Here is a 27767-nt window from a genome sequence, read left to right as displayed (position 1 = left end):
GAGGAGATGGCGGAGAGAAGCGCTCCAAGGGTGTGGTTAAATGTTACCCGTCTTGAGGTGGACCAATGCTCGTTGCCAAGAGAGTTCAGCATGTGAGGGCGGGTAACACGAGCAATGTGTCTAACATTTAGCAAAAGTGCTCCACATCCAGACGGAGGAATGCACCGGGTTCGACTGTCTTTCTAGTAGCTCTGTAGCCCCATCCACGAGTAACGTTTCCACGTCAGGTGTTATGTATGCTAGCAGCAACACACGGAGTTAACACAATTATACAAACATGGGTTAATGATTAGAGGAAACTGAGTTACTCTTTATTTATGTTAAAGTTTCAGCTATTCTGTTCACAGTTCTGTCATCAGATTATTTAATACGATTTGTTAAAACATTGTTGTTTCTTTTGATGTGAAATATTATTTATTTAATTTAAATAAAAAGCAATGTTAGTTTTGTTCACAATTTGTTAATGTAATAATATATGTATTTTTGAATCAAGTATTAATCTTTATTGTCTTCATTGTTAGTTTCCACATGCCTAAAACAACCTCAAGCTACAATCTAAAAGTTGATGGCTTAAACAAGAACGTTTGAGAAATTTGTGCAAGGGCATACAGTAATAGTCTGAATAGTCGATTAGTCGTTTCATTAATCGATAGATTAATCGATTATCAAATTAGTCGTTGTTGCAGCCCTATTATCCCATGTATAATAAAAACCTGTTATTCAGCAACCCTTGCAATTTGGGATTTTATTTTTGGTTGGTAGACCTCGGTGAGCTGGTCATTTCAAAAGTAGCTCACCAGCCCAAAAAGTGTGGGCACCCCCTTGTTCTACACCAATGAGAAGAGTACAGAAACCAAAACGGAAATGTAGATTGTTTAAGTAACATACAATTGAAATGCTGCTTGTAGCATTTGGCTTTGATTGATTGATTGATTGAAAAAGTTTATTAACAGCTTGTATATTGGGTACAGTACAGTACAGCTCAAAACATACAATTGTTAAGGGGATGCAGACCAGAGAAAGACTTTCGTCTTGTTTACATCAGGGTCCCCCATTTCCAATTCATCATGTCATTTAAGACATATAAGACATATTTGACATACAGATGGCTTATTTACAATTTTCATTTTAGATTTCGTTTCTAATACATCCCTAACCGGACATTTAAGACATACCAAGTCTACAGATATACAGTTAGTAACAGAGTCTAAAATGCGAGTATATACATAGATGGGGGGGAAGCTGTCCATTGTACGACAGGTTGAGATTTGTACCATTACCGGGTCCGGGCCAGTTTTGCAATGCTCTCCCCCGAAGTGTGCTCTTTAAGAGAGGTGTTGAAGGTAAGTATAGTTTTACTTTCCTTACAGTTGTGGGAAGAGCGTTCCACCTTGATGTGGCATAATTGCGAAACGTGTATTCCCCCTTTTTTGTGCAAATCTGGGTTTCACATGATTTGTGGAGCTCCCTCTGGTGTTATGATCATGGTATTCCTTGACCTTTGGGAAGAATTTTGACATGTACATGGGTACCATAGAGGTGTAGTGGATCTTGTAGACCAGGCCCATTGCAAGTAGCTGTACTCTGTCGTCTACTCTAAGCCATCCTAGGTTGTCAAAGTGGGCAGAGGTGAGGTGGGTTCTAGATGAAAGGTCAAGCAGTAGTCTGACCAGTTTATTTTGCGATGTTTGAAGTTTTATTTTTAGCGCCTTGGAGGTGCTATGGTACCATGACGTGCAAGCATAGTCATAGTACCCTTGAATGAGTGCTCCTGCCAGAGTTTTCAGGGTGTTTTTGTTTACCAGAGAGGAGATCCGGTATAGGAATCTAGTTCTTTGATTGACTTTTTTTATTACATTTTTTATTAATTGGCTCACATTAAAGGTGGGGGTAGGTACGTTTGAGAAACCGGCTCGAGATACATTTTTTGTTATATTCCATGGAATGCTCTTAACATCCCGATAGCAATGAATATCTGAAGTGCTTTGACAACAAATCCATAAAAGAACTTCATCTGTGGAAGCCGTAATACTGTAAAAAGTACAACCAATCCGTTTAGCCGGATTGCCGCCCTGTCTGTCAGCCTTCCATTTCGTGCACGCACAAATGTATCTCGTGCCGTCATTGGGCGTGCCGTCATTGGGCGTGCATTGCAGCAGTACTTCAATGACTCGCCAGCAACAGGCGGCCACTTTCACCAGTGAAAGTGGCCGCCTGACGTCATGTGTGTTCATGTGTGTTGGAGGAGGTGCTCTGTAAGGAAGTCTGAAGGAAGGGGCGGATTCTTTTCGGCTGTGTACTTTCAAATTGTAGTGCACTCGAGCCGGTTTCTGAAACTTACCTACCCCACCTTTAAGCAACCTTTTGATCACATACTGTTCATCTTTCCAAACTTTACAGCACATCCCCCTGCTGAGTGAGAACCTCAGGCAGGCACTTCAACACAGTCAGAGACCTTATTCTCATACACGCTGTGACTCTGGGTTCACTCAATTATTAAGTAACCTCACATTCAGCTTACTCTCCTCTTTGTTTTAAGTCAAGCTGGTCTAATGCTTATGGGGCGGCCTTTGAAGCAAAAAAGCTTTTTTCTTTGTCGCTGTTTGATGTGCGTGCAGCGCCTGCGGACAAATCATTAGCTTCATTCTCTCCTCTCTTTGTGAAGTGATTGCACAACTATTTTTGTACAATCATAAACTCGCTTACTTTTGTCTCTTCTGAGGATGTTGCAACAATGCAGTTGTCAGGTGTTGATTTGGGTTAAAGAGGACTGGACATTACGATGTTTGAGGCGTTGCGTGTGTATCGTTAATTAGTCTCTGTATTGTTGTATTGTTGGGGGGCTGTGGCGCAGTGGTTAGTGCGCTAGTGGTGTTCGGATCAGGGGAGCACAGGCTCAAACCCAATCCACTCCACTTTATTTATATAGCACAGTTTAAAAACAGAGGGTTTGCCAAAGTGCTTCACAATGAACATAACATTATAATAAAATATAATATTACACGAATAGATAAAAAGCACACATAAGAAAAGATAAAAAAGCACACGTAAGAATAAATACAAGGCACATAAAGGCTATGGACAGACAGTAAAAGCATACAAATAGGTATGACATAGACTGACTGGTAAGCGAGGGAAAAGAGGTGGGTTTTATGCGGGACTTAAAAGCTTCAAGAGTGGGCGACAATTTAACATGAGGGGGCAGGTCGTTCCAATTATATTCACTTACATGACATTACATGTTACTTGCCAAACCCCACTGCAGTCAGCATGTCGTTGTGTCCCTGAGACACTTCACCCCAAACTGCTCCTGTGGGGATCGTCCACAGTATTGAGAATGTAAGTCGCTTTGGATAAAAGCGTCTAACAAGTAACATGTAATGTCATGTAAGTGAATATAATTTGTACTTCTTGGAAATGAATCTAATGTAGAAAATCTACCCAGAAATAAATGGCATTTTATCTAAATATGCAGATTGAAAAGGAACTTGGACTAATTTAAGATATTGTTATACTAATGATGTTCCACAGTTGTCTTGATTCCCAATGTTCTGAGACCGGAGGAACATGGTTCCTTAAATACTCCCGACTTGCAGTTTAATGATTCACACTTTTGTTAAAGCAATGCCTTTAATGGATGAGGAACATTTTATTAAAACTAACTCTACTTTATGTACACTTCATACTCATATTATAAAAGATCTAAGTATGTAGGACTGAACTGCATTCTTTTACAACTATTTAGTATAGTGACCTCTGGTGAAATCAGTTAGGTTTTAATTATCTCGTTATTTTGTCCCTCTGTATTACATTACTTTTCTTAATAATATGTTACATGAACCCTTAACTACACAAAAAGAGTGCAGTCATGGAAGATAATGTATTCTCTGTTATCTATGAAAGTGCGAATAGTTACAAATGAGTGCCTTTTAAGGTCCTCCATCTGGGAACTATATATTCAGAAGAGCAGATTGGAATGAAAGTAAAAGAGAGTAATGAATGGGATGATTGACATGAAGAGGAGTCCATGTGGTCCGCCTAGTTAGAGCTAATCCCCCTCACTTTCAGACACTTCACTAGGGATGGGAATTTGAAAGCAAATGAATATTCGACCCCCAAAAAAACGGTTAACCGAAATGTACATATCCTATAAAAAAAATGTTGACAACAAAATAAATACATGTTCAAAAAAGTATAGAAACCAAGTCGAGTTTGTCAAATGTATTGAACTGGTGATCACAGTTTGAAAGGTTGACAGCTACAGGCCTACAGCTTTCATGCTTAAAACATAACTTGGTTTTTAATTGAAAGAGGGATCAAACACATAACGGGTTAGGGTAACGTAACCCATGACAACAGAGATCAACAACCTGTAACAGGGCCTATCACAGAATGCAGATATTCAATACTCATTCTTGTTTCAGAATATGAGCATGTCTACTCAGGGGAGAGGCGGGTGCGGAGGCGATTCACAACCAGGCCAGCTGTAGAGAAGACCCTCTCAGCTGGAATGTGGGCATAAGATGAGGTTTGAGTCTGCGTGATCTGCGTGTAGGGAGGGGCAGCAGCCATATCATTAGCTAGAGCTAGATCTGATGGACTTGGACATAAACGCGAGTGAAGTAGAACCGGACAGAGAGAGAGAGAGATCAGCACCTGCAGCTCTGCCCGCTGTGAGGGACCGGTGAGCGGAGCAAAACACACCTTTAGACACATTTAGCTATGGCACTGTCGTATGCATTGAATTATTCCATTTACTTATAAAATTCTCATATTCGAATACCTGAATAATTTTGAATATTCGATGAATCGTTCCCATCCCTACTCTACACTGACTACAAGCAAACCAGATAATAAGATAAAGATGGCTAACAACTATATTCACTGTTCATAGCAGCTAGAGTTGAGAGTGCTGTGCTCAAGAGACTACAAATAAACAAGGCTGCCGCGTGTCTCTGTTTATGACGGCGCCGCTGAGACATAAACAGGTGAACACTTTCCCAAAAGAGATAAAAGTAAAGCAGTGTCTTCTCTGTGAAGTATGACAAACTGTGAACTCAATAAAAGCCACATGTCCTGACCCGTAGGGGAGAAATGTTTTACTGTTTAATTTGCTGTAGATTGCGAGAACACAGTGACAGATAATAGCGAATGAATAATAGAGAGCCCCAGGTGTAAATCTCCTGAGGCGAGTTCGCCCTTTTATATTAGACACGATCCAACAGCTCCACTCTCAGGGTACAACAAGCTTATTCCCAGTCAACGATGCATAAATAAATGTAACTGTTAATGGGAAAACTGACACGCACAGCCCTGCCATTTAGACCTGTTGAAGCTCACCCAATGGTTTTGTTACTTTCCTTTCCTAAATTCCTCAAACCAAACTTCCATATAATATATTAGACATAAGCATTTAAGGTATTTATTTGTGACATTATGTTTATCTTTACCAGTCTAACATTACAATGCAATAAGTGAAAAATGATTACTTATTTAGGGGTCTGGTGATAAATATTGAACACTGATTGTCTCATGGGTAAAGTGAATGCCCCTCGTTAGATATTCTACTGAACTTCCTGGTCAGACCACTTGATGTCAGTGTTGGCTAAGTATGATTTCAGCAAGTGAATCCCTTTCAGTTCCAAGAGAGCACAAAGAAATAGCATTATATAATTGAAGCATATGTCTCACCAACTATGATTTAACCTTTAAATAATAATATCTTAAAAGGGCAAATATCCTGGGCTACATAGATCGATTCTGCCGGGTCAATGGGCGCTAGAAGAACAACGTATGTTGAAAATACCAGAGAAAATCTAGAAGGCATAGTATAGTATCTAAAATATCAGAAAACATGGGATTATGTCGACAATATCTGGAAGAAACACTCTAGTATAATAATAATAATTCCTTACATTTATTATAGCGCTTTTCCAGATGCTCAAAGCGCTTTACAAATACACATTACACATATCATACATGCAATGGTCACCACTGTGTATGTCGAAAATATGATTATAAACAGCATAGTATAGTACATCGAAATAGTCGGAAAGTGTGTTGAATTTGTTTTGACTTTTTCAACATATACTATATATATTACTACGCAATTTCATCTGATTTTTTCGTCACCTTTTTCGACATACGATATTATGCTTTTTATGACAAGATATCATGCCTTATTTCGACAATGTGCTATGTCGTTTTTTTTACTTTTTTCGACATAGTATATTATGTTGTTTTTGTCATTTTTAAGGACATACTACTACGCCTGGTTTCTACACTATACTGCGCCTTATTTCTTCATAAAATACCATGTTTTTTCTTTCTGCATTTTTTCAACATGGTATACTTACCTTTCGGTCATTTAAGGGAGGGATGACCCTTATCTTCATATGATATCATGCCCTAGTTTGACATACTATACTATGTCTTATTTCGACATGTCTTATGTCGTCCTTTTTTGAATTTGAGTTATTTGGCTGGGAACGGCTTGGCCTCTGAATACCAGACATGAATAAATGCTCATGATCTTGATATAAAGTGTCTTAATTAATGTTCAAATACCCGGCGGTGTGCATTACAAAGTTAACTAGTGACACCAGAACCAAATATCTAATTCTACCCACTCAATAATTTACCGAAGCAGCCACTAACACCCTCATTAATGCAGAATCCAATCATGTGTCTCCTCTCTAGATGACCAGGTCCTGCAGTTTGGGAAGCTGGTGAGCACCTCCAACACCTACGAACCTGTTGCCCCTGGAAACCCCAGGAAGCCTGTAACCGTGACAACAGACCAGCCTCTGCTCTGGAGTATGGGTATATGTAAGGAGGAGGAATGACAACAGACAGGAAATATCCTAACTCTCAAAGAATGAAGGAAAAAGTTGAAACGCTACTATGTGGCCAAAAACCTGTTGATTGATATCTGGTTAGCTTTGTTGGTTTATAAGAACATTCCAAACTAACCAAAGAAAGATTTTTTAATACCGTGTCTGCCATCTCTGCCAAGGATATTTAATATTTTAACTGGTTTTATGCAACACATGGCTATGATTTTCACTGTGCAGGCTGAAATTCAAAAGCCTAAAGAATGTGCCTTTTTAAATAAGTGCCACTGTTCCCACTTGTCTGCTATGAAAAATACTGTGTGCCTTGTGATGACGATTCAATTGTATTTCTGAATGTCAGGCAAGGTTCAAACCAAACTGGTGTAAACATGCTGTAGTGATATCAAGGCTATTGAAAAAAGACTGTTGGAAAGCATTCAGTTGTGGTTTCCATATTTTTTATTTACACATTGAAATATAAATGTCGTGCACCGAATGTAAAAATGTCATCCCTTCAGTCCCCGATCACACACTAACACCTTGCATTGCATCGCCATCTTCTGTCCCCAGGAGTTGAAGTTTGAGTTTGTTCTTGTCCAGGATTTAACCTCCACTAGAGGGGAAACAAGAGAAAGGGTGTTAGTGATGAGAGAAAGCTACAGGTACACAAACAAACATGTCACTGTAATATTCAGTTTGAAAGAGCAATGAATAAATAACAACTGCTCTGAGAAAGACAATCAATGCAAGTCTTGTGTACATGAGCAGACCCACCTTGATTCATCGCTGCACTAACTATTTCCTTTCAAAAACAGACAATCCTACTTCTCGTATGATATTGTAGAGACTTTTACAAGCCTTAATTAATGTTTTAACATACTGCACAAAATAAAATCACGTGAGTTTTTCCCTTTGTGTTGGTTGGTCTATTATGCAATAAAACAAAGTGTTTGTTCAAAAAGAAAATTCCAATCTGAATTTAAAAAATACACAATGTTGATCGTACTAATGAGTTCGCCACTTGAACAGTGGTTCGAAATAATGTCAGCATTTCCAGCTCTGGAATAAAAGTGATATTTAAAGTGTATTTATTTATACACAATGAATACAGTGTTACTATGAAAAAAACAGTATTCTTCTTTCATGCCACCATGGTGAATATAGAAAATAAAAAACTCAGAAGTCTTGATGAAGTAAAGTAGTAACTTGACTACAGCAGATCTTGCTTCATACCACTTGGAGTATACTTGGAGTCTAATTGAACCGAGTCAGTAGCAAACACAAGTGTGAGATTGTTAAGATAGTTAGGTTTTAGCAAATGAGACATGGGGTACAATCTAAATATAGCGCCCCGTGTCTTTTCCTAACCTTTGTCCTTGACCTCTATGAAAAAACATAACCACATAAACCCTTATTCATCAAGACTCCCTTGCTGTTTGATTCTAGTCTAAAACCAGTTCATAATTGTAAAAGATAGGACATAAAATAAACATGCTTTACTATATGAGGGCTGGACAGACATTTAAAAGCCTTTTCGTTAATTCTTCCAATGCTAATTTGACTGATTTAAACATTTTCAGTGAGTAGATAGAGAATAAGCATGTCATCAAACGCTAAGGAGGTAGTGTCATCACAAAGTCCCTCTCTCTCTAAAGGGCCATCTCTGATATCACAGGGATCAAGTGTTTGGAAAAAGCTTCCCTGAACCACAATCTTTCATCAAGGCAAATGCATTTCTGTTGGAACATCAGTCAAAATACCCACTAATATAAAAAGATGACCGTCCATATAAGTAAAGTGTTACTGTTACTTACACAATGATGTTGTTGATGGGGATGTGGATGAGTTTGACGAAGAAACCAATGAAGCCCATGATGGCGAACCCAATCGCTGTGGCCATGGCAATCTTCTGGAATTCTGAAGGAAGCACAATTCACAGACGTAAGACAAAGAGCTTTTAATAACAATGGAAATCAAACGTAACTCATAAGAATCCACGGTGACACAAATGTTACATGACAGTTCAATGTTCTGGAAAGTTCCTTATACAGCTTCAGCCTTTATTTGATCTCATGAAGTCCATAAGTGACACACATTGAACAGTCTGGTGGGTCATGTGACTTTGTGTTCCCATAACAACATGTCCATGTGACAGAGCTTGTTTTTTGTCCCTAAAGGTAAGAGTGTAACACATGACCGTCAATGTGACACATATGTCACTTTTCAGATCTCTGACACTAGGGGGGGGGGGGTTACTTGTCAGAAATGTGTTCTATATGGTCTATTAAGTCTAGATGATGTGAGACCGGGTTGTTATGGGTTAAAATAATACAATTAAAAGGAAAAACATACAGTAATCATATTAAAAGTATGGCAAAAAGCATAGTATGTAGATTAGATCTGAGGTTATAGTGTGTACATAATGTTTCAACGTATAGTATAAACGTTTTAAAAAAGTCGTATACTATGTAGAAGTAGTAATAGTATTGTTAGTGGGGAAAAAGTATGTACTGATCACATAGTACAAGTATGTGAGAAAAAGCTATGGTGTGTTAAATCAGAACAATCGTAGGAAACTAAGTTATAGTGTAGTATTGCAAGATATTTCAAAGTATTGCATGTTACAAAACAAAGCGATAGCATGTCGGGAAAGTAATGGTATAGTATGTGAAAAAGGCATATTATACGTCAGAAATCATAGTATAGTATGTAGAAAAGTGAGAGTCAAGTATGTTAAAATGTCTTCAGCTAAGGATGATGTGGATCAACTGAAGCTCAATTGATAACGTTTCGACAGAGATGCCAACACAACAGAGACTGGGCCAAATGGATTTAAACCAAATATGATCTTACCTTTTCTATCGGGTTTCGTGCATCTCTTTACGAGCCTTATGGAGTCTTTGACGAACTGCCGGCTGGGCTCCACAAACTGCATAACCTGATCCATGATGTTCAAGCTGCAGACAGAATGAAACCTGATTTAGTGTCAAATCTCGGACTGCTGCTCTGAGTGATGACGTTGACTTCAGAAGCCTGCGTCTATCATGACTCCCACAACGGACTTACTGTAAAACACAATACTGCAAATGTCTTTTTAAGCGTCAAATATCAACCACTATGTTGACAATGGTGTGTTCTTGTCGTTAAAAACATATTTTGAAGTCAGTAAGCTAACCGTCAGCTGTGTTAGGTAACATGCTAGCTAACGTTAACGTAAGAAAAGCTAACCTGTCGACGTTACGCTAGTTTAGCTGGAAATACAATACAAAAACGAATACAAGTCGAAATAAATACCAAACCAGTATTTTAAGTAAAATATATAGTAATAGTTGATAGAATATCGCTCAGTTTACCGGTCTGTGAGGTCGTGTTAGAGGAGAAGACAGTCGGAGGAATGAGGACACGTAGCTTCTGGGAAGCTTGAGATTAGTGAAGGGCTGACGTAGCCTTTACATGCGCGCATGCGCGGTATCTTCCCTCGTCATCACTGCCGGTTCTTTTGGGCTTGAGTTTCTGACCATACAGCCACCTATAGGCCGGGAGGTTTACATACACAATAAAGCAGCATGGGTTAAAATATTTGTCTTACCGTCGTACAGTGGTGGAAAGTAACTAGGTACATTTACTAGAGTACTCTTCTAAGTACAATTTTTAGGGACTTGTAATATTTTTTATATTTTGATTGTATGCAACTTTGTAATTGTACTCCACTACATGTATGTATTACCTTTAGTTACTTACAATATGATCAGCATCAAGTGTACTGAAGTGGAAAAGTTCATGACATAAAATAAATAACCCATTTCAGAATAATATGTATCTCTGGATATAAGATGCACCTTTATTGATCCTTATCAGGGAAGTTCAGTTGTTGCATGACAACTCCAAAAAGAAATACACATGGCCAATGTAACAGAAGCCAATAATAGGAGGTACATAAACTAGAATAAAAGCAGAAAACGTTACAATTTTAAAGATATGACATGGAAGAGAGGACAGCTTGTTGTTTAGTTAGCGTGATTGTATCTAAATCAGAATATTCACATTGCTCTGAGGGAGCATTGGTCCTAGACTCCTGCTATTAACTCCACTAGCTCATGTCACATTCCTTAAGTCTTAACTACTCTGTCATGTGATTTGGATTAAGATACTGTTTCTAAATACAATTGATCTTTGGATTTTTTATTCTATGTAACAAGTCCTACATTTGCAGACACAGTATCTTTGTGACCCTTCGACTGCAGGATTCCAACAAATTTACATGTGTCCTTGAAATGAGTCATATTGAAATGTAGTCATCTGTTTGAGTGACATCGCTCAGACTTTAAGACCCTTCGTTCCCTCCTCATTATTAATACAGTGAATTTACCAAATCTCTCTGAACTCTCTCCTCCAGTGTCACGTTACGTTTTACCTAACAGCTTGGAAAATGTTAACATTAATACATTCACTCTGAACTCAAGCACACTTACTTAAACATATGGATTTATGCTCTGCATGTACAATACATGAGAAAACATGCCTTTTACATAAAATGCACACACTTTGAATCCTGTTAAGTGTCAATGGTTTAAAAATGTTCTAAATTGAACATATTGTCACACGCTCAGCTAAAAGGAAGGCATCTGAAACAGCAGATAATGTGATACACAGCTGTTTAATGAAACAGTTAAATGAACAATTTTAGATCAATGGATTGTATTTGACTGATTAATAAATATACTTCAGAAACAACAGAACCCAGTTATTATTAAAGGTCACGAATTGCTTTAAAGATTAACCACAACATCTTTTCAATAAAATGTATTTTTTAAAAGAAGGAAGCCAACATGTGTTTTGATTCATATTTAGAACATGGGGTAGTTTTCCACCTCCACCTCTTCTTGGTGAAATTAGTATAACAACAACAAACACACACAAATGATCCTAAGAATAACCAGAACTTTGTTTCTCACTTGCAAATATAAAGACATTTCCATCCAAAGAAAGATCATGCACTTCTTTTAAAGAAGCTTTACAGGAAATAACGCCATCTGCACTCAAAAGTGACTTTGCAAAGAACGCCCATGAGGAATGTTGAATAATTACAACATGACTAAAATGTCCGTTTAATTTTTAGATATCTTACAAATAAAGGAACTCTTGGAAGTGACTAAACGACTTTTGGACGGTTCTGTACTTTGAGTCATAAAATAACCCTGTTTCACAACAGTAAGATTAATATCTCTATAAAAAAGTGTGTAAAAGTGTTCTTTAAAATATGATGTATAGCACACACTGGCACAGTTAATATGCTCCTGTTCACTGCCAGGTGATGCCGAGCAGGTTGCAGCTTATCTCCCACAGTTTCTGGGCCGTCTCATCATCAGAAGCCGCTCTAGAGCACCTTGCCGGAGCGCAGTCACTGTCAGGAGCAGAAAATGAACATTACACACAAAATAAAGTAGACCCTCAGCTGCCTACATGATTACTTTCCAGTTAGTCAGCAGGTAGTAATACTAAGCCGCATGAGGCACTCTGAAAGCTCTTGTATAACCAATAGTACCTGAAGTAGCCTCCACTCTGGCTCTCCAGGCCCGACTCCACAGCGCAGAAGATGGTGGTCTGCGCCCCCTCCAGGGTTGTTTTTGTGAAAATACTGAAGATCTTCACTGCCACCTGGATGCACTGGTGCTGGTGCCTCCACAGGTCAGACTGCACCACCCCCGGGTGCAGAGAGAACACGCTCACCCCTGTACCTGCAACACGAGAACCAGCACCCACACAGTCACCTACACACATACAGCACTGTACTATTTATACATACAAAACTCTAACATCTTGATATTCTGCTATGATTTTCATACAACTAACACATGTCTGTGCAGAATATGCATCTTTTTAACAGTTGTATCAATGACTGAGCAATGTAATATGTATTTTATTTGTAATGTTCTTTCTTTTAAATGGCTTTTTGTTTTAAATCCAAATGGTCTTGTGTGACAGCTTTCTTCCAGATGTAGACAGTTACAATTAGCCTGCAGTGTTGTCACAAGACGGTATTTTCTTTTAGTTCTTGACCATTTATCAAAAAGGAAAAATGAACAGACGGAGGCAACGTGATGGCTCATTTAAAATGAAAGACAGATTTTCATATAATTTAATTGCTGGACTTTCCAAGAGAAAAGATAAAGTAGAACGAACACTTTGGCAAGCGTTCTAATCCAGAAGTAAGGGCAAGTTTGGACATGCTTACATAAGTCTATTGTTCAGTATGAGTGAATAAAAAGCTTTTTTGATATGCCTTTCTTAGCAACTACAAAGGCTATGATTATCTAAGTGCACTATAAAATACATTCATCCTTCAAGACCAGACATTAATACTTGAACCTCCTTAATGCGATCACATAATCCTGTGTATCCTTATATCATGGCTACAGCATAAATGTGTGAATCATATGTTCTTACTGATGTGCATCATCTCACCTCACCTTGTAACTGTTTGGCAAGCGAGCGTGCAAACATGACGTTAGCCAGCTTGCTCTGCCCGTAGGCCTTCATGGTGTCGTAACTCCTCTCGCTGTTAATGTCATCGAGTCGCAGCCCGGTCCAGGTGTGGGCGACCGACGCCACGACCACGATGCGGGCGGCGGCTGAGCGCTTGATGAGGTCCAGCAGCAGGTAAGTCAACAGGAAGTGACCTGGGTAAAGCCATGAGACACATGCATTCAGGCTATTGTCTCACGTTGTATAAATCCTTACAACAAACTGTGATGGATTTCACTATCACGATGAAACGCTCTGATCCGGTACACTTTATTTTACTGGGAAACGCAGGGATATCAATGAGAGATTGAAGGGTTTAAGATCGTAAACACAACCTAAGGTGTTGCAGATTTACCATGCCGCATTCAGCTCGGAAAATCCACCTCATTAATTCCCCGGTGCCTTTCATCCCCTCAACAAACGAGGTTTTTTGTTCTCATGTTCAAAAATAATGCAATTATATTTGGTTTTTAGTGGTTTTAAATGTGAGTGCTGTAGTCCTCTTTAACATGTTTTTATCATTCCAACTCGAGCATGCTTTTCCGGACCAGCATCTCCTCGTCTATTGTTTACAGAGGCTCCTGTGATTTCTTTCATAGCAAAATGCATTGAACTCAAATGTTGCTGTTGGCTTAACTAGGTTCTTTTTAAATCACACAATAACACCATTTCACTTACAACACAGTCAAACAACTGCATTGAATGAAGTACAGTACATATGGTCTGTCCAAATTCTGCTGCAACAGTTCAAATTATTCAATGTACTCGGGGCAAAAAACGTATGAAGTTTCACAATGGTATTCCAGATCACAGATGTTCCCAGAGGAATGAATGAACTTCCAGTTGACCTGCATATGTATACAAAGCTATGTGGAAACAAGGCATTCTTGTTCTGTTTTAAAATGGTGATGTGTGCCTTGTTAAAGCACTGTGAGCTGCTTTACTGTACACACATAGCTTTATTATTATATCGCTGGTGCGTCCCTTGTGCAAAAAAATAGTTTTGAGGTTTACAATGTTCTTTATGCATATGTTTTTTTTATACATCTTCAATATTCTTTATGCATTACACTGCACTGATGTTCAGGTTTACAGAACTTTTGCTATCATGATATTGAGGACCATGTCTCTTTCTTCCTCTCTGGGGATCTTTGTCTCTCCTTGTGCATCTCTCTTTATTTCAACCTCTTACAATCACAACCCCCTATGAAGTGCTAACACAATGGTGGCATTGCTGCAGTGGTTGCTTGTCATAGTAAACATAAAGTACGTTGTTCATAATAAGGTCATGATTCTAGTTTATGGACCACACTTGGATACCCTAACGTCAAGTTGACGTCATCCCAGGTACATTTAATGTGGCCAACAATGAACTGTATGCAAACGGAAATACAAAGGAATATTTGCAAAAGCTGTCCTTCTGTTCAGGATGCACATACACAATACTGATGCCCTGAGTGTGCTCATTTGAACTCTGTATAGGAAACGTAAAGGTCCTGTGGGATGTGGTTTTTGCTTTCCTGACTATTGTCCTGATGTCTGTTTCCTGTTTTACGTTGACCTAAGGCAGAGTTTATCGTTATTTCAAAAATGTGAATGTATAGGTATGTGTTTTTCTCTCTGTGTGCGTGTGTGTGTGTGTGTGTGTGTGTGTGTGTGTGTGTGTGTGTGTGTGTTTTGCATATGTGTGTGGGTGATCATATTCGAGCACAGACTGTTCTTCACCATCTCAGGCTGTGACAAAAATACCACGGTGGATAGGATACTTTGGAGGGAAGCCATGGTTCAAAACGGGAAAGAAACACTGACAGCTTGAAGATAACAGTGACTGGTTCAGTTTCCTGGCTGACATGTTGGACAGCTTGGTTTTACATGTGTACACCAACTATTATGTAATACAATATTTGTACCATCTTCAAAAAGGAAAATCCAGCCTGTGATCTTATTATGAAATCCCTCAAACACATGCCACATGTTGTTGTCATGTGCATTAGCATGACATTTATATTCCAGGTAGATGCCACCATTTCTAGAATGACTTACCCAAATGATTGACGCCTAACTGCATTTCGAACCCGTCAGCAGTCTTGGAGTAGGGACACATCATGACGCCTGCATTATTTATCAGGATATTCACTTGTTTCTCCTCTGAAAAGATCATCCCACACAAACACAATAATATAAGGAGTTATTCGGCAAAAAAGAGGCAGAAATCCAATAAATGGACTGCATTTATAGCACTTTTACATATGGACAGGAGAAAGTAGGGATTGAACCACAAACTGTTCGATATATGAAGACATTAATGTTAAGTGTCATACCTTTGTTGATGATTTCAGCAAACGCTCGGATGGACTTGGTGTCAGAGAGATCCAGTTTTCTGATGACCACATTCTCATTCCCCGTGTCTTCCATGATGTCCGTCCTGGCCTCCTCTGCCCTCTCTAGGTCCCTGCAAGCCATGACGATACGTGCACCTAAAAAAACAGGGGCCAAAGGTCATAACCTACAGTATGATAATAATATCAAGTTCTCTCCAGCCCATGCCATCAACATCCCACAGTCTGAATAAACACAGCTCAGGTTAACGAGGAACTTTAAAATTCCCAGAGCTACAACTTGTTTATTTGTGCATCAGCGCTCACATGTTCTTGTAGAAAACCCACATTTAGAAAGTGCAATGATGGGTAGAGCATTTCAATATGAACTCTGGCCTTACTCGAGGCTTTCTCTTTGTGCTGCATATCTTATACCTCAGGAAAAACCCCAAGACAGAGTACAAATACTAATTGCTGAATATAAACTTTACAGTGCTATATTAAGGCTCCAAAGTTTCCATTCTCATTGGCAGGCACACACAGCTACCTACGTCAATCAAGGAGGAAGTGGGTAAATCTCTCGGTGTACTTCCGATCATCCCCTACTGTTCTCTAACCTCTCATTTAGCATCTCATTTAGCCGCATAAACACAAGAGCCTCTCAACTGTGACATTCTCATTCGCCTCTGACGCAGATTATTATGCATCCTCTTAATGAGCCCAAAATAGGGACACAGACACACACTCTCTCTAACACACAAACGTGCACACACAAACTAGCAAATAGATAGACAACTACCCCCACAACACACACACACAAAATAGATGCTATGCCCACCAATTACGGAATAGGAGAGCCATTAATCAGTTGGAGCGTAGCGTCTGCATCCCATCAGAGTCTCTTTGTTTCCCCGCCGCTGTTCCCATGTGGGAAAATAACAATCGTTCCCACATTTCCCGGTAGCCAAGTTCACTCAATTAAATAAAATAGGGAATAAACAGAGATAATGGAAGGTTATGCTGAGTCAAGTTAAAGACCCTCCAACAGATGCATGCATAAATAATGTCAGTATGTAAATAAGGACAAGAGGAAAATCATATTTAAATCTGATCATGCTCTGCATATTCAGATTCCACACTACTTAACTTTGTCAACATTGTAAATTAATGTTATACCGAACCAATACATTATTAAAAAAAGGTTAAGTTTCAGTTTGGTTGCCCTGATACGTCGCCCACAGGAACCGCCTTCTGTTATGAATCACTGCAAATCGAATCATTTTGGCATCGTGTCATTACATAATCACATTTACTGAAATGGGAGACTGTTATTCGACAGGAGAATTCTCCAGAAGCGAGACCAGAGTGTTATTGTTTTCCTCTGGTGGTAATGATTCTTTTTGTCCTGTCTTTCCTTTGTCACCATTCATTTATCATGTTGCTCTGCAAATATACTCATTTCTATTAATCTATAAGATAGATTAATGGACAGAATCATGATTTCTAGTTGCCCTTTTGATCTACAAAACACCCACATGCATGCACTTCAAGGTAGATGCCATGCTGAGACTCATTTAAAGTTCACCCTCCAATCTCTCTCTGTTTCCTGTCTGGCTCAGAGGGCAGCAGACCCTCACAATGCTCCCTCTGTCTCCTTGATGCATCATCTGCCTTCCATCACTGCCAGTGGTCTTTCACTTGGATTGGTGTTAAGCAAAAAGCTCTCTTTTGGCATCTCCTTTTCTTCTGCCCTGTGTTTTCGTCTCAGAATGAGTCAAAGGTAACCCGAGGCTTCTGAGAGTCCGACCAAAACGTATTCAGCATGAGCACATTGCACAGGAACACAAGTGGGATTACGCTTCTATAGTGTAGTCAGGACAAAAGATCACAATGTGTAGCTAAGACCACCCAAAGCATTAGAGGTGCTTATCTCCAGGGAACAAAAGTGGAATGTGTAGGCCGAGTCACAGTTTGAAAGTTAGAGAAGAGGCTGCAGGTTGAGGCTGCAGGTACACACACACACCACACACACACACACACACACACACACACACACACACACACACACACACACACACACACACACACACACACACACACACACACACACACACACACACACACACACACACACACACACACACACACACACACACACACACACACACACACACACACACACACACACACACACACACACACACACACACACACACACACACACACACACACACACACACACACACACACACACACACACACACACACACACACACACACACACACACACACACACACACACACACACACACACACACACACACACACACACACACACACACACACACACACACACACACTTTTCAGCAGGGAGTACCTCTTCTGGCCAGGTCCCTCGCCGTTTCCTTTCCAATGCCAGTGTTGGCTCCGGTGATGATGGCGGTTTTCCCATCTAACCTCTCTTCAGAGGACCAGCGGTAACAGCACTCATGTCTGGACCAATCATAGGACAACACACATCAATCAAAACAGTTGCTCCCTTCAAGATTAGTATTTAAATGTGCAATCCCCCCCTGTTTTTGCTGACTGTAATATGCTTTGTTTATTTACACACATTCATTCAGAAACAAGATTCTTTGAGGAATTATTTTTAGAGAAGAATCAACTTTGCAAAACAGAAATCATCAATGTGGGATACACATCGATGATTTCAGTGACTTTTAAACACATGTTGACATTTCTGTTACATGTAAGCACTTGTATTTAGGCATGTTTGCTGTATCCTGTAATAGGTCCTGTATTATTATCTTCTTTGTATGTGATAATGACATGCACCTGGCTATTTTCGGTAAGAATAACAGAAATTCTTTAGTTTGTATCAACAATCAAAAACAATCAGAGTGGTTCATTCAACGGATCATTTACCAAATAAATGAAGTCGTACATATGATTAACAAGCAAAGAAAAACGGTCTGGATCGACGCAGAATACACATTTGAACACAGGTCTCTTTACTGCTGGCACGGTGCAACGTAATCTCCCTAAAATTACTAACAGTCCCGTTAATAATAGAGCCACCGTTTTACCGTGTGTTACCGGCTGTGTGTATTTTCCTACCTGCATTTCATTGTTCCTCCGGAGCAACAGATTCACCTCAGGAAACCACTTTATCCAGACTGAACCACCTCCTCTAGTGCTCCCACACTTCGTGCCTGCCATCCCCACCCCGCCGCGGTTTGTTTCGTGACATTCCGCGGCTGGCCAATCAGGAGCGAGCTGACGCATAATTGATCCACAAATTGCTCCACAGCCGGAGAAACTCAAGTTACACAGCGAGCTGACCCCAAAACAGTGATGGCCAGGGCCGTTTCTAGCTTTTTGGGGACCCTATGTAAGATGCTGTTTGGGGGCCCTAGTTTTGACAGTTTTTTAACTACAATGGGGGGATTCCGAAGCCTTTAAGATGATCTGTGGAGATGCATCAATCTGTTACACTTTAATAGGAAAACAGGCTAATTTCACGAAAACCAAGCAATTGAAAATTACAAAAAATGATATTAGAAAGGTAAACAATAAGGCTCCTCTATGTCAATAAATGCAAGAGATGCAGCATTTTCTCAACAATGTTTAATTTACATTTTTCATCTTCCTCAGACATCTGTTAGCCCAACAATGATTTGGACTTTATTATCCCAAAAACCCAAGCCACAGCTTTGCTATCATTGCAGTTTAGTCGTGTTTATATCCTACATTGGATTTGTAAGCATATAATGCTTCACCGAACACCACCGATGGACTGTCCACTTCAAGTAGGGAATGAGTCCTTACCCCAAGTGAAGGAGTTCAAGTATCTCGGGGTCTTGTTCTCGAGTGAGGGAACAATGGAGCGTGAGATGGGCCGGAGAATCGGAGCAGCGGGAGCGGTACTGCAGTCGCTTTACCGCACCGTTGTGACGAAAAGGGAGCTGAGCCAGAAGGCAAAGCTCTCTGTCTACCGGGCCATTTTCGTTCCTACCCTCACCTATGGTCATGAAGGATGGGTCATGACCGAAAGATCGCGGATACAAGCAGCCGAGATGGGTTTTCTCCGCAGGGTGGCTGGTGTCTCCCTTAGGGATAAGGTGAGAAGTTCGGTCATCAGGGAGGGACTCGGAGTTGAGCCGCTCCTCCTTCGCGTCGAAAGGAGCCAGTTGAGGTGGTTCGGGCACCTAGTTAGGATGCCACCTGGGCGCCTCCCTAGGGAGGTGTTCCAGGCACGTCCAGCTGGGAAGAGACCAAGGGGTAGACCTAGGACCAGGTGGAGGGATTATATCTCTTCGCTGGCCTGGGAGCGCCTTGGGACCCCCCAGTCAGAGCTGGTTGATGTCGCCAGGGAAAAGAAAGTTTGGGGCTCTCTGCTGGAACTGCTACCCCCGCGACCCGACCACGGATAAGCGGGAGAAGATGGATGGATGGATGGATGGATAATGCTTCACCGAACACACAGTGGCGAATGGTCATTAGGGGCAGGTGGGCCCCCACCAGTGTCAGCAGAAAGTATTACAAATAATGATTACCAAAAAATGCTAAAAATAAATAACAAAATATATAAAATATATTTTAAGATCATGGTTAATCATCTGATTCGTCTGTACATTGCTGTTTTAGTCTGTGTTCTTCTAATTAGTGTCTACAGTGTGTGCCTATTGAGCTGTTTAGAGCCATGTGGGACAAAACCTGATCCTGCCCCTCCCTCTCACTGTCTAAGTGAACAGTGACTATAAAAACTACCCTGCGCATGCTCAGAGTATTTTCCTATTTAATGTGTGTGGCAAAAAAATAATGACCACTGAGCTGCCATCCCCACCATACGTCATCTCACATAATTCAGAGCTGATTGGCTGTAAGTACGTGTGCCGCGAAAAGTGTGGTGTGTGAAGAGGAGGAGAGAGACGCGTCCTAAAACCCGGAAATAAACTGCGCATGGCGTCCCTCCACAAAAAAGCAATGATATTTCTCCATGGGATTTTAGAAAATAGCTCAAAATAAGATCTGTGGGAAACGTACCTGTTAGATAAATGCACGTTTTGTTCAGCCGGATAATATCCACATGTCTACCCTACTTTTATAATTTTCTAATCATAAATCTATCGATTAGATTTATGATAGACTTTTGAAACTACAAGAAGATAAGGAGGACTTTTACAAAAAAGTAATAGAGATTTTTGTCCAGAAGGATAGGCAGATGGACTTCATCTTCAGTGTTTCCCCTAGGTTTACTGCCTTGGCAGGGTGCTGCTCGGGTACCCCCCCAATTTTTTTTTTTTTAATGTTTTTTATCCTCTGGAGCAGAGAGAGGAGCTGTGGATTATTGTTATTGATATTGTACAGTAACAAAGTATTTGTACATTAGAAAGTAATAAAGTACAGTGTTACACTGTACTGTATTACTTTTAGTTTATTAAACTGTATTCCCTTCTTATCATGTAGCCTAAACTTCTTCCTTTCATTGATACATTTAAATCACCTGACTACAGCATATATCATACCTGCTGCAACCCTGTGCTGCTGCTGCTTCTCTCTTCCTCATCCTCTATTGCTGGAGGCAGCTCCACCTCATCTGATCTCTGATATGAAAGCAATCGTGTTATGATCATATTGAGCTATTGGTGTGAGTCTAACATTAAACAAGCAGTCTGCTTGTCATACATTGTTGACGATACATTTTAAGTGGCAATTTGTTGAGTCACTGCCGCTAAATGCCGGTAGCATCAAGCTAGCAAATCCTGCATTAGCCTCACATCAACAGGTGTAGACAGAACATCCAATTATCCTGAGAGAATTCACTGAATAAACCAACTCACATCTCCTGTCTTTTTTTTCACCCAACTCATTAGACTATTCTTCTGCTGGCATTTCATTGTTGTTTTCTGTCAAATTAAATAATTAAATAATGCAGATTTGTTTGACTTTTTTACACTTTGTTATTCTCCTCCTTTCCTCCGCTCTTGTCTCTGATTGTGAGTGTGTGCATTCGTGTGTGTGTGGGGGGGAGCACCGCCTCAGAAACAGAGAATGTGAATACGCAAAGCAGTGGACACTGAAACATGCACATACATTGGATAAATAACATAGGCGTTTAGTTTATTTAATAAAAGAGCAAATGTTCATGTGAAAAGTGACCGTAGATAGATAACTTCAGTTGCAATTTGGTGCTATATACATTTTTTTTTTTAATAAAAAAAACACCTTGAATTTCAGGCAGGGCGCGGGGCTCCGTTGGCAGGGCGCAGCGCTGCCAATCTATTAAAATGTGTTGAGATAGTACAGCTTAAAACAGTACTGATTATGCACAACATTTTCCATAAGAAAATGCCTAATAACATTCAAAAGCAGTTCCAAACCAGAGCGTGAACATATGAATGTAAAATAAGTCACTTGAAAATAAGTGTTCACAATGTTTATATGCAATTATGCATATATTATTATTATTATTATTATTATTATTATTCATTTGCCAAGTACAATACCTATGTACCTATGTATATATTTATATATAGTATTTTAATTTCCAAAAAAAGATAGTTGAAACTGCTATTGACATGTGCAGAAAATGATCCTATATCTAGTTTTCGTATATCTATATGCATTTATTGTTTTCCTGCCCTAACTTTTATTGAATTTTTTCTCCTGTTTTCTTTATTTCTTTGTACTCCTTCATTTCTATACGTTTTTTACGCAATAATGCCGCTGTATTAGGAAGATGCACGGGAGGGCTACTTTCCACAAGCTATGCTTCAGCCCTCCCGCTTCTACTAATTTTGTTCATCTTTGTGTGTATGAATTAAACTTTTTTTGTTTTTCGGATGAAAAAAAAAAATATATAACTTTCAGTTTGGGGGCCCCCTAGTGGCCCTATGCCCCCGCATAGTCCGCCTATAGGAAGAAACGGCCCTGGTGATGGAAAATCTATACTGTCAATATAATCGATTTGTTTTTTTGCTGTGTGTGACAGGCCAAGACAACCCTCATGAATAACTCACTTAAAGTGATATTGTAGCAGGATCCGGCTTCCTAGAGGTTTATCTCGAGGTTCTCAAATATTAAATTAGACCAGTTTGTCAATACCTAATCCCAGTCTTGGGAGTGTAGGCCTATACTGTAACAAAAACATATTATTGGTAATTATCAAATAAGATATTCAGAACAATCGTTATTAAAACAACAGTGAACATTTAGAATATGATGCTTAATGCTGACATCTGATTTACCACACAACAAAAGATGAGTACATTGGCCGTTTGGAATACCAGTGATAGTGTTTATTAGCAACAGCTATTGATCATTGCTTTCCCCAACATTTGATCATCTCAGCAATCATTACCTGACTATGGCCCATCCCCTATCACATGTTCAGAATTCACTATCAGCATAATATCTGTTAATATTAAGGATATATTTATGTGCTTGTATACAGTGCTTCAAAGCCTGTAGGAGAGGAATATGAGTTTATCTCCAGCGGATGCCTAGCATGTGGCAGCTCACAGCCCACAGCTTCAAAGCGGTGCCATCATCCTGTCCGGCCCGGGAGCTCTCTGCACAGGCACAGTCCCTAATGAGAGGAAACACACACAGTATTACCTTTCAACATGCATTATTCAAGGTTTCAAGGCTTTTATTGTCATGTGAGCATATAGCTGTAGTTATGACAATGCAAATCTAAGTTCACAGGCTCCTCCAACAGTGCAACACAATAAAACAGATAAAATTGTACGTAGGTAAATCAAATATAATATAATAGAAAGCGTGAAGAATAGTCTACAGTAATTGGAATATTGATATATATGAGTTGCAAACAGATGAATGCTTGTATTTTAGAGTTTTAAACATTTTTGTAATTTAATCCTTCTCCATTGTGAGATAAAACTAAATCAATGATGCATGATAGCTTCTAGAATCTAGATCCATTCATGTGTGTCTCATGAATAAAGTGTGCATTCAGTGCCTTATTAGCTGCTGTAAAGGCTTTTAGTCTATGTAGCTGATTAACATGTTTTTGCATCTTTTAATGAAGACTGTGTGTGGTGTGTGCAACTCTCCTGCTGACACACAAATCATAGGCAAGTCCTTTCTATCTCTTCTTCAATTGGGACTAAATGTGTTAAAGGTCCCATGTCATGCTTTTTTCGTTATTACAAAAGTGGAATGTGTAGGCCAACACACAGTTTGAAAGTTAGATAAAATGAAAGAGGCAGCAGGTTCACATTTATGTCACAGAGATGCACACACACACACACACACACACACACACACACACACACACACACACACACACACACACACACACACACACACACACACACACGGTTGGCTGGTTTAGAGGGGTTTTGGTCAGGCTGGCTGGCTAAATTGCCAATACCAGTGTTGGCTCCGTTCATTCATCTGTACTGGTTATTACCCGTCCCCTTGTGTGTTATGAAGGTTTTTCTGCATGTAAACGGTCTGCAGAGTCACAAACCCTCAAAGTACACCCTGTAGCGAGTAAAACTCTAACACAGAAAAGACCTGTCTGTGCTGCCCCAGAACGCCTCGTTGGAGATTTCTCTTTTTCCATTGTTTTCTTCTTGGGTATGGTGACGTATTTGGGTATAGTGGTTACGTCCGCGGAGCCGTTACGTTAAGTCCTCACACACACACACACTCAATCTTTTCTCAGTTGCAGCCCTTCCGATTTCTCAGACGGCGGGACGCGGCGAGGCTGTGAGTTTGTGTGTGTTTGTTCGGGCTGGGTTTCGCTTTGTCTCACTGTCTCGCAGACGGCCACTGGGCTCACAGGGAGGGGGGGGGGGGGGGGGAGGCAGGAGCTCCAACAAGCCGTTTAGGACAGAGAGTGAATACAGAGATGCTGTATGAGAAACCAATGTGAGTTTGGAAAATTGCACAATGTAAATCTATTTTAGTAGACCTCAACAATGGAATTATGGTCAGTAGAAATGGCCATGACATGGGACCTTTAAGCACAACTACAATTACCAACATTATGCACTATGAAACATCAGGTTCTTTAAATGTGTGTAATGATGCTACCCGACATCGGATTTGACCTCTTAGGAGGCTTGTTGGTTTTGCTGATTTAAATTGATGTAACTTAAGTATTGCTGCAGCTGTGTTTTCATTGCAGACTGACTTGTAGTATCCTCCAGTGAGCAGCTGGCTCTCAGGAGTGACGGTGCAGTAGATGCTGGTGTAGGCTCCCTCTGCCGGGGTCTTCATCAGGAAACTGATGGTCTTGGTTATGGCCACAAGAGGGCGCCCCAGGTGCCTCGTTATTTCAGTGCTCACCACGCCAGGGTCCACAGAGTAAGCCATCACACCTAGAGCTGAGGCAAAAGAAGGTTTTTAGATACAGGATTTGTTTAAAATGAGTTGATGCCAATGGCAAACCCACAAAACACACCGTGCTATTCAATCAAAAAAGTGTTTTGGTCAACCTGAAATGAAGGAAACCCTTACGACAACCCATTAAAAGTTAAACACAAATGACAAATGTGAAGTATTTAAAGATAAATATCAGAATCTTGGTAAATAAATGCTCGGCAAAATATTTAAAAAAGCCATCCTTCCTTGAAAGCATCTCAGTATACTAATGATTAGATTATAAGTGAGACTGAGAAACAAGGTGTTATCTGTGGAGCGATGAAAGCTAGTTTTATTTTTACAAACAAGTTTCTCCATGCTATGTTTTTGGCCCGGAGCCGTTGTGGTTGAGGCATGAGACTCTCACACTGGAGAAAGATGCAGATCAATTTTTTACGCACAGGGAAGAAGACAGAGAGGCACAGAACAGACATTAAGTCAGGCATACATGTGCATAGTGCTGTCCTCTCTTACAGAAGCACACAGCCTACCCTCAGTCCTTTTGGCCAGCTCGCTGGTGAACAGCACGTTGGCCAGCTTGCTCTGAGCGTAGGCCCTGGCCGGGTGGTAGGCTCTGTCTCCGCTCAGGTCATCAAACTGGATCTTGCCCATGTTGTGAGCTAATGAGGACACATTGATGACCCGGGATGGGGCCGAGTGCTTCAGAAGGTCCAGTAACAGGAAGGTCAGGAAGAAATGACCTGAGGAGGGGGATCGTGGGTAGAAGTAGAGAGGAAGAAGAAGAAATGAGACACAGAGAAGTCAAAACGAAGCAATTGAATATGCAACTTTTAAATAAATACACAAAGGCTTTAGAGACACAAAAGGAACTTGTTCGTTAGCTATGGTTAGAATGCTAATTGTTTATTTCTAAAATGAAAATTAGAGTGGCTACTGTCAGGGACCTATTATACAATTTTTGTTAGATTTTTTTTATGATTGAGAAGCTCATAGAATGTATCAAACATCCCCAGCATTCACTAAACAAAAGGACATCTCTAAAAAACTCCTACCTAGGTGATTGACTCCAAACTGCATCTCATACCCATCCACTGTGGTGGCGAACGGGCACATGGCCACGCCTGCATTGTTGATCAGGAAGTGAAGAGTCTTCTCATCTGGATCACAAAAGTTACCTGATTACTTTATGAAAAATGTATGCAGTATTCTGGAGTTCATGTGTGTGCATGCCACCTACTGTTGTAGATATTCTCAGCGAACAGGCAGATGGATTTGGTGTCGGCCAGGTCCAGATGCCTGGCCACGACCTTTGCCCCCTTCACCTCCCTCATGATGTCCCGAGCCGCCTGCTCCCCCCTCGCCATGTCTCTGCACGCCAAAATCACCCGCGCACCTGCAGAGATGAACTCCCAGTATTCGTTCCATTAGAAAGTTAGGTTTATTTATATAATTTAATTTGGACCTTGGAGCCACCTCATTATGTTTGATAATCTTGCATGATATTTTGCACACAGAAAATCTAAATTGCACAGCCAAGATATGAATACAAACTGCCTATAAATCATCATGGTATTCATTATATTTTGTTTACTTGCCTCTGCCAGCCAGGTCTTTGGCCGTCTCTTTGCCTATTCCAACGTTGGCCCCCGTCACTATAGCTGTCTTCCCTTCTAGACGCACATCGGAAGACCACTGAGGGATTAAATGAGACCTGAGGAGGGAGGAAATGAAGTAAACAAGATTAGAGAAATATTAAGGGAGATCTTGACATCAAGCATCCGTTTAAATCCAACTTGTACTGTCAATCGAATAAAAAAAGGCTAGTGGAGGGAATAAATGATTGTTTATGTGACATAGTTTACAGTAACTTAATTACAAGGTGCCTGAGGTTTACCATTTGAGGCTAAACAGTGAATGCCAGACACAACAGTCATCATATCAAATTAAGTTAAAGGTCACTTTGCAATTTCCTTTGACATTTCAGCGTCTGTCTAAACTGACCAAAGTCATCTCCAACCATCTTTTACCCAAATCCTGGTAAATACCTTTAATTTGTGAATGTTCTAAATGATCATTTTCATACCTGAGTGCCTGCATTTTAGAAGTTGATGAGGAGAAATGGAAAAATCTCCTAAAAAAGTGGGTCCTTGCTTTGAGGGTGTTGTCTCACGACTCCGGTCCAAGATGTGAAAGAGACTTTTAACTTCAGAGTGCGTTGGTGAATCAATACAAATCCTGCTCTGTTAAAAGTCTGTTAATGTAACCAATCAATTTGGCAGGATTTCAAATACTGATATACCGTTACTGGTGAGAGGTCACAAGGCCCAGGCTATATTTCATTAAACCAAAGTAACAGAGAACTGGTTGTATATTTCGTGACATTTATAATGCTTACTATTAATACTGTAGAATGACCCTGACGGACCCTGATTGGTGTAATGTGTGATCTTTTTTTCTATTCCCCATTCTGCACATAAACACATCTATTGAATGTCTCATTGGTGTGTCAGTGAAATTGCTTTTTAATTCTCTCTGGTGGTTGGGTTTTACCCATTTAAGCTCCTCTTATTTCCTGCATGCAAAATCAGCATCTGTGAAGTAACCAGAAACTGTATTCCCTGAAGAAGAAAAAACACCACTTGGGAAATAAAACGAATATTTTTTAAGTGTGCAGAAGAGTTCCTGCTGGTGAAATTGAAAACCTCGATCCACAGGTGAACCGACTGTGATTTCA

General features: G+C 40.1%; 4 protein-coding genes across 6 annotated transcripts in view; 1 reads left to right on the top strand and 3 right to left on the bottom strand.

The window, feature by feature from the left end:
* The window catches only part of tpk1 (thiamin pyrophosphokinase 1), an 82078-nt gene extending 74284 nt beyond the window's left edge, over nt 1–7794 (top strand). For both annotated transcript variants that reach the window (XM_034224933.1, XM_034224934.1), the window contains one exon: nt 6700–7794. In XM_034224933.1, the coding sequence (XP_034080824.1) occupies nt 6700–6845 (146 nt within the window). In that variant the 3' untranslated portion in view covers nt 6846–7794. The remainder of the gene's footprint in view (nt 1–6699) is intronic.
* On the bottom strand, nt 7275–10330 carry sec61g (SEC61 translocon subunit gamma). Its single transcript, XM_034224935.1, has 4 exons — nt 10187–10330; nt 9687–9790; nt 8648–8750; nt 7275–7446 (listed from the first exon to the last, which is right to left on the bottom strand). Exons 2-4 carry the CDS (start codon nt 9778–9780, stop codon nt 7437–7439), a joined length of 207 nt encoding a protein of 68 aa, XP_034080826.1. The 5' UTR covers nt 9781–9790; nt 10187–10330; the 3' UTR covers nt 7275–7436.
* A 1141-nt stretch (nt 10331–11471) lies between these two features.
* Nucleotides 11472–18930, bottom strand: zgc:112332 (uncharacterized protein LOC553712 homolog). 2 transcript variants are annotated; one of them, XM_034224954.1, is made up of 7 exons: nt 18794–18930; nt 18054–18169; nt 15680–15835; nt 15402–15506; nt 13304–13513; nt 12379–12571; nt 11472–12237 (listed from the first exon to the last, which is right to left on the bottom strand). In XM_034224954.1, the coding sequence occupies exons 1-7, from the start codon at nt 18802–18804 to the stop codon at nt 12135–12137; spliced, it is 894 nt and encodes a 297-aa protein (XP_034080845.1). In that variant the 5' UTR covers nt 18805–18930; the 3' UTR covers nt 11472–12134. The 2 variants fall into 2 exon arrangements, with proteins under 2 accessions (XP_034080845.1, XP_034080846.1); XM_034224955.1 differs by lacking the exons at nt 18054–18169; nt 18794–18930 and adding an exon at nt 16515–17606.
* A 4025-nt stretch (nt 18931–22955) lies between these two features.
* si:dkey-73n8.3 (uncharacterized protein LOC100150965 homolog) lies at nt 22956–27248 on the bottom strand. The gene is made up of 7 exons (XM_034224953.1): nt 27117–27248; nt 26629–26744; nt 26271–26426; nt 26086–26190; nt 25564–25773; nt 24843–25035; nt 22956–23267 (listed from the first exon to the last, which is right to left on the bottom strand). Exons 1-7 carry the CDS (start codon nt 27128–27130, stop codon nt 23165–23167), a joined length of 897 nt encoding a protein of 298 aa, XP_034080844.1. The 5' UTR covers nt 27131–27248; the 3' UTR covers nt 22956–23164.
* Between the last annotated feature and the right edge of the window lie 519 nt (nt 27249–27767).

This window comes from Gymnodraco acuticeps, unplaced genomic scaffold, assembly GCF_902827175.1.
Source record: "Gymnodraco acuticeps unplaced genomic scaffold, fGymAcu1.1, whole genome shotgun sequence".
Taxonomy (NCBI): domain Eukaryota; kingdom Metazoa; phylum Chordata; class Actinopteri; order Perciformes; family Bathydraconidae; genus Gymnodraco; species Gymnodraco acuticeps.
Note: the sequence above shows the minus strand (reverse complement) of the source record. Positions and strands in the feature narration are given on the sequence as shown.